Source organism: Alligator sinensis, unplaced genomic scaffold (assembly GCF_000455745.1).
Source record: "Alligator sinensis unplaced genomic scaffold, ASM45574v1 scaffold143_1, whole genome shotgun sequence".
Lineage (NCBI taxonomy): Eukaryota > Metazoa > Chordata > Crocodylia > Alligatoridae > Alligator > Alligator sinensis.
Genome location: NW_005842156.1, coordinates 1,150,278 through 1,161,250, shown reverse-complemented (window position 1 = coordinate 1,161,250; position 10,973 = coordinate 1,150,278). Strand labels below are relative to the sequence as shown.

The following is a 10,973-nucleotide window of genomic DNA, read 5'->3' as shown; positions in this document are numbered from 1 at the left end:
GAAATTGTTGTGTGTGAGGATGAAGTGTATAAGGTCAGTAATATCTTTGGGTCTGTATTCTGAGTTGTAATCTTGGTCCTGTAGATATGTAAGGCAGATATTGGATATGTATGGATATCCAGATATAAAGATATGTATGGATATTGTTTGTTTGTTTGTTTGTTTGTTTGTTTGTTTGTTTGTTTGTTTGTTTGTTTGTTTGTTTGTTTGTTTGTTTGTTTGTTTGTTTGTTTGTTTGTTTGTTTGTTTGTTTGTTTGTTTGTTTGTTTGTTTGTTTGTTTGTTTGTTTGTTTGTTTGTTTGTTTGTTTGTTTGTTTGTTTGTTTGTTTGTTTGTTTGTTTGTTTGTTTGTTTGTTTGTTTGTTTGTTTGTTTGTTTGTTTGTTTGTTTGTTTGTTTGTTTGTTTGTTTGTTTGTTTGTTTGGTGAAAAGGGGAGTAGGATCTTCGTACAGTTCTTTGTAGTAGGTGGTGTCAGAGAGCTGTCTGTTGGCTTCCTTTATGTAATCCTCACAGTTTAGGATGACTATGGCTCCTCCTTTGTCTGCTGGTTTTATTACTATTTGGGGGTTAGATCTTAGAGATTCTATGGCCTTTTTCTCTGGTAGAGAGAGGTTGTGGTGGTGGCGTGTGTTGCTGATTATTTCATTGTTTATTCTTTCCCTGAAGCAGTCAATGTAGCGGTCAAGGTTAGGGTTTTGTCCACTGCGAGGTGTCCAATCTGATTTTTTTGGGGGGCTTTTTGGCATTGATCCTTTCCTGAGTGTTGTCAGAGGATGAGTTGTTGGGTGTGGGTTCAGTTTGGTCGCGGAAATATTTTTTGAGGCGCAGGCGTCGGAAGAATTCTTCTAGTTCTCCACATTGAAGTATTTTGTTCTTCTTTTTATGTAGGATGAAAGCTGTAGAAAGTTTTTCGTAGTCTCTTTGTTAATATGGGATTTTTGTGGCTGATCTGCCATCTTTGTTGCACTGCAAACAGCATGAATGTATATGCACTTCATGTACATCCCTACAGCATTACAGGGTGCTGCAAAACTAATTTGTGCACTTACTCCAATATTCCACAACACTGATTAACTTGAGATTGCAGTAATACTAATTTGAAAAATGGAGTCTTGGGTATCTGGTAAGTGCTAAACAAAAATAACCATTACTTCATGCCAAGATTTTGAATGGCGCATTTAAGTCCAAGTATTAGGCTTTTCGGGATATAAAATAAAAATGGCTTTAAGGTTCTACATTTAATATCTACTCCATCTTAAATTAGTGCTCATATTCAGATTTGGTTTTAAATCTTGGATTTCCAAAACTGAAAACTTTTTTGAGAAGTCATAGGGAAAACATAATCCTAATTTTTAAGCAAATCATTCCTTTTTTGGGAATGGTCTGGAAGGAAGGGCGTAGCAGTCTTGACAAGCACTGTAGCTTCAAGGGGAAAAGTAAAAGCCTTTTAACGTATGCTTTCATCAGAATTTTTTTTTTTTTTTTTTAAATGTAGGCCAGTTTAAATAACTCTTAACTCTCAGCTCTTAAGGATCAGAAGATCAGGCATAACTCCTAAAACTAGCTCTGGCAATAACAGGAGCTATGAGCTGGTATAACTTATCCCGTTTGAGCAGAATATAGAAACTGTTTGGGGCCAGCTTTCAAATGAAGTGCTCAGCTTCTGAAAGGCTTCAGGGGACAGCATATGCTGTAAGGCTTTATAATCTAACTGTGTAGACCCCTTTCTTTTACTACTCTGTTTTCATTTGGTACTAATCTCTGTGAAAATGAGTAGGGTATAGCAGTATTTCCCAACCAGTATGCTGCAGCACACTGGTGTGCTGCGAGGCATGTCCAGGTGTGCCACTGAATTTTTGGCCTGGACCTGCTGCTGCCACGGCAGACAGATGGGGGCGTGGCTCCAGCCAATGACTTTTTTGCATCTGCACGATGTACTCTGCTATTCTTTCCCCCTCCCTCCCGCTTCACATTTGGCTACTGTGCCGTGAGATGCGAGAGGCCTGGTAAGCGTGCCACCAGAACCAAAATGTTGGAAAACGCTGGGGTACAGGATAAAATGAAGCCTCGAATAAGGAATGGAGAGGGACAGAAATAGTGACAGCCTTTTGCAAGAATCCAAGATGACTAGTCCCAGCTCTGGGATACCTGTTGAAGATGATGGAATGGTTTGTTTATATTTATTTAGGGAATTCCATCACTTAGATCAGTTTAGCTGATGCATGCCTATCTGCTTCTATACCCATATGTGAACTAAACTGCTTTAACTTAACTAGTTTAATTTGACCACACACACACACACACACACACACACACACACACCCACCCCCCCCCTATTAAAATTTTCAGGCACTCTGTTTAACACCCATGTTGTCCACACCCTATAATTTTATAGACTCAGTCATCCATTGAGGAGACGGAGCGCTCCATCCAGGGCAGCCTTTGGGTGAGCTGCTGAGGGGTTGTCCCCAAGCCTATAGTATTGGGTTTATTGGACAGCGACTGATACTCTTAGCCAGCTAGGTCCTTGGCTGGTATCATTGTTGCAGTCTTCCTTTGGCTGAAGACACACAAAAGGTACACAATTTTGGATTGATGTTTGTGGACACGGAAGGAATGAACGAGTATGTGCGCCCTTATCAATCAGGTCTCAGTCTTGTAATTTCTCCAGGTCCTGGATGTAGTTGGGAATGGGGGGGTGGGAGGGAATGTACTTTCTACTTTACTAAGAGGTGTAGCAGCTTCAGTTTCTATTGGATCTTATTTTAAATGTCATCAAAAGTCAGTGACTAGAAATTGCCCCCAAAAGTGGGTAGGCCACCATGGCACCCTTTAGGACTACTCGCTCCCTCCTATGAAGTCAGCATTTTATTTTCAGTAAGCTGTTGTCGTCCCATTTCCCCCCCCCCCCAGCAGATCTTGTAGGCAGTGCCAGATTACAAAATCACAATTTTGGTAGGTCAGGTCCTTACTGATAAGACAGCACTTCTCTGTCAGAAATTCTCAGAACAAACTATTCAGGTTAGTTAACTTAGTATAAGCTATTGTCCTCTTGATCTCCAGGTATCTGCACTTCTGGGTTGTATCCCCTCTGCTGTAGGCTACCAGCCAACATTAGCTACTGACATGGGTACAATGCAGGAAAGAATAACTACTACAAAAAAAGGATCCATTACATCTGTACAGGTATGGTATTAAGTAGCGTCTGTCTTCCAATAGAATTCACTGTTGCTATTAGTTGAAGATGGCAGTGCATAGTAGGCATGTCTGAGGAATGATGAACAATTAGTGGCTTAATTTTAAAACTGGGTTCTCATAGATTTCATAGACATGAGGGCTGGAAGGGACCTCAGAAGATCAGAAAGTCCAGCCCCCTGCCCGAAGGGCAGGAAGTCAGCTGGGGTCATAGGATCCTAGCAAGATAAGCATCCAATTTTTTTCTTGAAGGTGTTCAATGTACGTGCTTGAACCACCTCTGGTGGCAGGCTATTCCAGACCTTGCAGGCTCGGACAGAGAAGAAATTCTTTCTTATGTCCAGCCTGAAACGGTCTTGCAGTAGTTTATAACTGTTCGACCTCATCATCCTTTGAGGTGCTCTGGTGAGCAAACGTTCCCCCAGATACTGGTGGTCACCCCTGATAAACTTGTAGGTGGCCATCCGATCACCCCTGAGCCTGCACTTTTCCAGGCTAAAGAGCCTCATAGATCTCAGCCTGTTGTCATAAGGTCTGTTTTCCTGACCTGTGATCATGCACGTGGCTCTCCCCTGGACTCTCTCACGCTTCTCCACATCCTTTTTGAATTGGGGGGCCCAAAACTGGACGCAGTACTCCAGCTGCGGCCTCACCAAAGCCGAGTACGAGGGGAGAATGACGTTCCGGGATTTGCTTGAGAAGCATCTATGGATACAAGCCACCGTTTTGGTCGCTTTACTAGCCGCAGCATTGCATTGAAGGCTTATGTTCATCTTGTGGTCAATCATGACCCCCAAGTCTTTCTTCCGTAGTGCTAGCCAGCGTAGCACTGCCGAGCCTATAAGGATGCTGCAGGTTTTTCCTCCCAAGGTGGAGAACCTTGCATTTTTCAGTGTTAAACACCATCAGGTTCTCATCCGTCCATTTGCTGAGCCTGTCCAGGTCAGCCTGGATCGCCCTCCTGTCTTCAGGTGTGGATGCTTTGCCCCAAAGTTTGGTGTCGTCGGCAAACTTGGCCGGTCCGCTTCTGACTCCAGTGTCCACATCATTGATGAAGATGTTGAACAATATGGGTCCAAGGACGGAGCCTTGGGGGACCCCACTGGTCACAGGGCACCATGACGATTTGACTTCCATCACTTATCACCCTCTGGGTCCGACCACGGAGCCAATTCCCCAGCCAGCATATCGTGGTGGACCCAAGGCCACAATTGGCTAGTTTTCCCAAGAGGTGATCATGGGATACCAGATTGAAGGCTTTTTTTGAAGTCAAGATATATGACATCAGTCTCTTCTCCCTTGTCCAGGTGATGGGTAACCTGGTCATAGAAGGAAATGAGATTGGTCAAGCAAGACCTACCTGCAACAAACCCGTGCTGGCTATCCTTTAGGATGTTGGCGTTGGCCAGTCCATTAAGGATGGCCTCTTTAATAAACTTTTTTCTAAGACCTTCCCTGAGCTAGAGATCAGGCTGATTGGCCTGTAGTTTGCTGGCTCCACTTTCCTTTCTTTCTTGAAGATGGGCACCACATTGGTCTTCTTCCAGTCTTCGGGCACTACACCAGAGTGCCGGGAGTTCTCAAAGATCCGTGCCAGAGGCTGGGCTATGATGCTCGCCAGCTCCTTGAGTACCCTGGGGTGTAGACTGTCAGGGCCAGCTGACTTGAAGGTATCCAGCCTCTCAAGATGTTCCTTCATGAGGTCAGCATTGATGGAGGGCAGGGAATCTCCCTCACCCGGACCTCCCTATCCTGTAGTACTCTCTAGGGGTTAACCCCCTCCCACCACAGGCCCCGCTTACCTCTGGCTGTGCTGGGAGTCGGCGGGGAGCTCCGCGGCTGCTGGGTGGTCTCGGGGGGTTGGGGGAGCAGAAACGCAGCGGGCTTTCACCTGTGCGTCTCACCGCTTCCAGAGCCTAACTGATCTGAGGGTCTCATTTTAGGCTATTTATGTACCGGCTGATGACTTGACTGATCCTGCTCCTGCTACTACTTTTGCACACTTGGATGCTACCACAGTATTATCCCGTGCAATTGCAGAACTGGGTATCTATCCAGCTGTAGATCCTCTGGATTCCACTTCCCGTATTATGGACCCTAACATTGTGGACCAAGAGCATTATGATGTGGCTCCGGATGTTCAGAAAATTCTTCAGGTATAACAACTTTGTTTCCCAAAACATCTATTTCAAACTAGGGTCTGAGTCTCTCTTCAGATTTACAAAACTGAATTTTGAGAGCTGGCCTTTTTGAATAAGGTATAGTGTTAACATTTGCATGTGGCTTGAGGGATTACTTAACTTGAATCATCTTCCCCGTAATAGGATTACAAATCCCTTCAAGATATAATTGCTATTTTGGGAATGGATGAACTGTCTGAGGAAGACAAATTAACTGTAGCCCGGGCCCAAAAAAATCCAGAGATTCTTGTCACAGCCTTTCCAGGTTGCTGAAGTCTTCACAGGCCATGATGGAAAACTGGTACCTCTAAAAGAAACAATCAAAGGATTCAAGAGCATTTTATCTGGTAAAGTCTTGTCTTTTAACTAGCCTGATTTCTTGCCTGAGTTTTGTGGTGGGAGAAATCTCCCTAAGGTTCGTTGTCTAGCTGTAATTTGATTGACAGACAACGCGGGTAAAGAAAGACAGCTGTTTATTTGCTCGAGCAAAGACCATAAAGCCAGCAAAAGGCAAAATGGCCCCCCCCTAAGGGTGAGGCGATCTTTTATACTTATTATAACAAGGCAAGACTTCATGGTTAACAAAAAAAAGCAATACTTGGGCGGTGCTTTTTAAATCTTTGTAACAGCATATTTTTATTAAGCTGAACTAGCACTTTTTAAAAAGCTAAAAGTTAAGTAACAGTAACATTATAATATGTTAGCAAAACCTTACACAGTAGTAGATACTTCTTAAGGACACAACCAGTGCACCCAGAACAATGGTTTCCCTGTCTTATCTTACTTCTTGCTGTAGCTGATTTTTCAGCACACAGACACAGAGATACTTGCTGATTTTAACTCAGAAAATGCTTAATACAGTTAAAATGATTACTTGACACAAGCAAAGGCTTAGCTATCAATCTGCCTTGTGGTCAGCTGCATTGCTAGGCCACAGGTCATGCCTTGTATTCAGCTGTAAAGCTAATACTTCCTAATAATCTAAATTATTGTAAACCTAACAGTATGCTTATCAGAAAACTATTTTATTTCAGGGTAATAACAAACCTGCGCACTACAGTTTCATAGCCTTATTTTGGAGTCTACCATTTTTTTTGGCCATGTTGAGCTTTTGATCCTCAAATCTGCAGACCATATTAAGATCCAAATGCCTACATTAAAACTGTAACTAATTTAGCCTTCCTTCAAAGCAGAGGCAGGCAAAATGCAGCCTGTGGGCCAGATCCAACCTGCCGGGCAATTCCATCCGGCCTGCGGGATCTCTCTAAGCTGTCCAAAAGCCTGGCCCTGAGCTGCCCCTCTACTGCATGCATGCAGAAAGTGCGACTCTAGTTGCTAAGCAACCCCAGTCTAGCCTGCCCTGCCCTAGCTGCAGGGGGTGGGGCTGCCTCTTCCCAGAATAGCTTCACTCTGTTGGCAACACTACCCACACACCATATACGGAGTAAGACTGTTTTGAGCAATTATACAATTGCCTCTAGATTATGCAAATACAGATCAGGACAAAAATATTTAAAAATAAAATTAGAATAAGTTATAGTAGATGTGCGTTTTTGGTGGGGTTTTTTGTTTTTAAGTATATGATTTGTTTTACCAGTTTCAAGATGGCAAATCATCCCCTGCCTCCCAAAAGGGGTACTTCTGAGGGGAGGGGCTTTTGGTGGCAAGGGTTAGGGGGTGGGACTTCTGGTCCCAAGATGGTGACCAGGGGGCGAGGCACCTGATGAGGGGTGGGGCTATGCTTGCAGCCCTTGACAGCTCCCCAAAACTTATTTTGGCTGGGAGGGCTGTTTTTAACAATTGCCCACCCTGCTTCAAAGACATGCATATAGAAATAGGTGGGGCAAATGACCACCTATTTCTGAGCACTTGTGCTAAGCACTATATACATGTGATGCCAGACCTCCTGCCTTGAAGTCTACAACTTTAAGAATGGGGGAAGAAGTGTTGAAAGTAGTCGGGCAATGCCTCTTATCGTTTCTAGTCTCGCAGAAGCTAGGTAGCATATTGGTGAGGTAGCAATGCAACTTCAGATGCTTAACCTGTCCCTAGATTACTTTTTTTTTTCATGCTGTTCTTCATAGAGCCTTCCCTACTTTGTGATGCAAAGAGAAGATAGTCGGAAGCTTCTTGCCTTCCCATACTTTAGTTCATCCTTCAGTAGCTATAGAACGAACCACATTGTTGCTATAGCCAAACTTAAGTGTATTCTCTGGTGTCTCTCTGATATTAGATAGCTGAGTAATCTACACTTACATGACGGGATCTACTGGCTATAAAAAGACTACCTGTATAAGTGTCTACATAGCCAGTGTTGTGAGATGCCGTTATACAGTTCTTTAGATGACTCTTGTGAGGAAGCTCTGCGGTAGTGGCTTTTAATTGAATGTAGACTTTTTTGTGTTTATGAAAGGGAGCATAGTTGTAATTCCCTAGAGCAAACCCCCCAACTCCCTGGCACTCCTGCTCGTTCTTCTTGACTGTCTCTTCTACTAAACTTGAGTGTTGCGTTTAAGTATATGCCAAGTAGATGGGGGGGGGGGGAAGTGCGACTGTTTGTCCTTTAGGAAGGCTTTGTTGGTTTCCCTGCCAGCCAAAGGATAATGCCCTGTACGTGCAACTCTAGTTAAGAGGGGTGGATGGGACAAGTGTAACAAAGGCAAACTTTCTCTGCCTTTGGACTTTATCCCATAATGGAAGGTTTTTCTGCAACTGATAGATAACTTCATGGATGTGGTCTCTTGCCTCCATACCAGTCTGTCTGCATAGCTACTTTTAAACCTTAAAAAAAAAAAATAAAAATCTAAACAATAATAATAATAAAAAAAAAATCAAACTGTGTGCAGCAAGGATGTCTCTTAAACAACGCACTTGCCTAGATTTTTTTTAATTTTTTTTTAAAAGGAGCCTTTATCTGGTAGCACTCTGTCCAAGGAATGCTACCCATCAATTATAGCGTCACTAAATGAGTGACTTCAGGCAGCTTTTTAAAACTTTTCCTGCACTAACCAAAACAGATTTCAACAACCTTGTGTAGAGGTGCTGAATGAAGAGGCAAACTGATGACTGTGGGGTACAGAAGTGTGGTTTGTTTGGGTTTTTTTTTTTTTTTTTTTTTAGAGTGACAGCAAAGTTAGAAAGACCTTTCAAGCATCTCTTCCAAAGCAGTCGAGGCCACTCTTAATGCACAGAGTTCTAATGCTTACTGTTGTGCTGTTTCCCTTCTGTATTCTGTTTAGTCTAGTGAGGAAAAAGCTTTATCACTTCTGTTCGTTACATTAGTGTTAGTGAGTTGTAAATAGTGATCACATAGTTCAGGGTTTTATCTTTTTTAAATGGTATGGGGACATCTACATGTTCATTAATGCACAATGGTTATTGCACATATAATAAAGTACTAAAATTCTCCGGTTATTGCATAAAAAGGCATGCGCTACTAGTGATGCTACTGTGCAATAGCATGTCACAGCATGGATAGTACCAATATGCTACTGTGCAGTTGGCCTCTTGTGTAGATGCACCATATAATTATTTAAAAAAAAAATAAAAAAAGAGAGAGAAAACACTATTGTATAACTTCCTTCTCCCCACCCTCCTCAAACTTGATTTGCCATTTTGCTTTGACTGACAATTGCTGTGTTTTATCATTCCTTTTAACAAGTTTGTTCAAAATTGTATATTACAGGTGAATATGACCACCTACCAGAACAGGCCTTTTATATGGTTGGTCCTATTGAAGAAGCTGTTGCTAAAGCCCAGAAGCTGTCTGAAGAACATGTCTAGACTGATTTACTGTATGTAATTAAATCTTGTAAATTTAAATGCATCAAAGCTATTCCAGGATTGAACTAGAAAAAAATTAAAGGCTCTTTTAAAAAGGCAAATATTTGGACAGTTCCATATGTTGGCTTTTATTTCAGCTAACTTGCTGTTAAAAGTAGTAACTTTTTTGGGGAAAGTAAGGTACTGCTTTTCAGTTGTTGTTTGGAGGGGGAAAGCTTGATGGTTAGTGGCTGTCCTATGTGAGCTTCCCCCAGCCCTGCTCCTGGGAGGTGGTAGCATGGGGTGGTGGGTGGCAGTGCTCTGTTTCTGAACACCTGTGCATACCTCATAGGGCCTTCCAAGTACCCCTGGGGCTATATGTACCCTTGATTGACAACCCATGCACTAAAAGTACAGTAGGACTAGTATATTAGAACTAACACTAGCAACACACCACTGTCCCTGCCTCCAAGGAAAACAAAATAAAATTCTACTACTTGAAACGAGAGTGAAAATGCTGTGCCACTATGAAGACACTGTATAAGATTTGTAATGGAGTTCAAATAGACTCCATTTGTAATGGAGTTTAAAGACTGCAGATTCCAGGGGGCAAGCAGTAGTTGTTGGGGGGGGGTTCCTTTAATTTTTAATCCAATTGTCATTGGCATGGAGATTTAACTCCTTGCTGTTTAAGTAGCATTCACTAGGGGTGTGTGAAGTGAACCTATTCAATTTAGCTTCGGCCCGAATTGGGGACAGTGATTTGATTTGCATCACTGTCCCTGATTTGATTTGGCCAAATACAAATCTGAAGATTTGATGCTGATTCAGAAAATCAGCGATTCAGACATAGCTTTAAAAGTTTTTTGGTGGTTGGTTGGTTTGTTTGTTTTTTGATAGTTTGTTTGTTTTCCCCCTTCCCCCCCCAAATACCTTGAGACAGCATTCACAAGCTGTGGTTGCTGAGATGCTGGGGCAGATGGAGTGTCCTACAGGGGTGGGGGGGCTCTCCACGTGCTTGGCAGTGTACCTGGAAGTGGATGGAAAGTACTTCCGCTCCACTTCTGGGTCTGCTGGGGAGCGCACTTTGGGGGGGGTGGGGAGGGGTTGCATGCCTCCCCAGCTCAGCAATTGTCCTCAAGGGGACCCTGGGTGCCCCCTGGCCCAGGAGGCACCAGTCACAGATCTGGGAAGGTGTGGTGGGGGGGCCCAGCAAGCTCCCTGGCAGACCCAGAAGTGGACCGGAATTGCTTCTGGTCCACTTCCAGGTCTGCTGCTGAGAGCGCTGGGGAGTCCCTTATCCTTCTGTGGGATGCTTCATGTGCCCCAGCATCGCAGCATTCACGAGCCCCTGCTACCTGGAGGCATGTAGAAAAAGCAGTTAAAGCTATCTCTGTCCAAATCTTTCCGAATCTCTCTGAATCGATTCAGAGAGATTAAAGGGTCCTCTGATTCAATTCCGATTCGGGGACCAATGCTTTGCACAGCCCTAGCATTTGCTAACTTTTGTTTTGTATGCACTTGTATCTACATAAAAGTGAATCCTCTTCTTACTGCACTCACAACAATGGAAGATGGGCCACAACTAGTTTATTTTAAAAAATGTTAACAATTGCCTTGATAGTTTTAATCAGTGGTGTCCCCTACTTTGTGGGGGGACTTGCATAGTCATGTTTGAGGCAGTCAGCAGCATAGACTAAGTTAATTTGGGTAGAGCAGCTGTGTGTATTGCAGAAGTGATCCATGGGTATTGCTCGCATGTAAATTTAAAATGCAAAAATAACATAATAGTTTGTCTTGGATGTGAAGGGAGAGTCTGAGCACAGGAGTCTTGTAC

The 10,973-nt window shown here is 43.2% G+C and overlaps 1 protein-coding gene across 1 annotated transcript in view; it reads left to right on the top strand.

The window, feature by feature from the left end:
- Positions 1-9,235, top strand: part of LOC102386426 (ATP synthase subunit beta, mitochondrial-like) — a 24,117-nt gene extending 14,882 nt beyond the window's left edge. The window contains 5 exon segments of the mRNA XM_014520803.2: positions 3,063-3,185; positions 5,138-5,350; positions 5,519-5,602; positions 5,604-5,721; positions 9,060-9,235. Coding sequence (XP_014376289.1) covers positions 3,063-3,185; positions 5,138-5,350; positions 5,519-5,602; positions 5,604-5,721; positions 9,060-9,157 — 636 coding nt within the window. The 3' untranslated portion in view covers positions 9,158-9,235.
- The last annotated feature ends 1,738 nt before the right edge of the window (positions 9,236-10,973 follow it).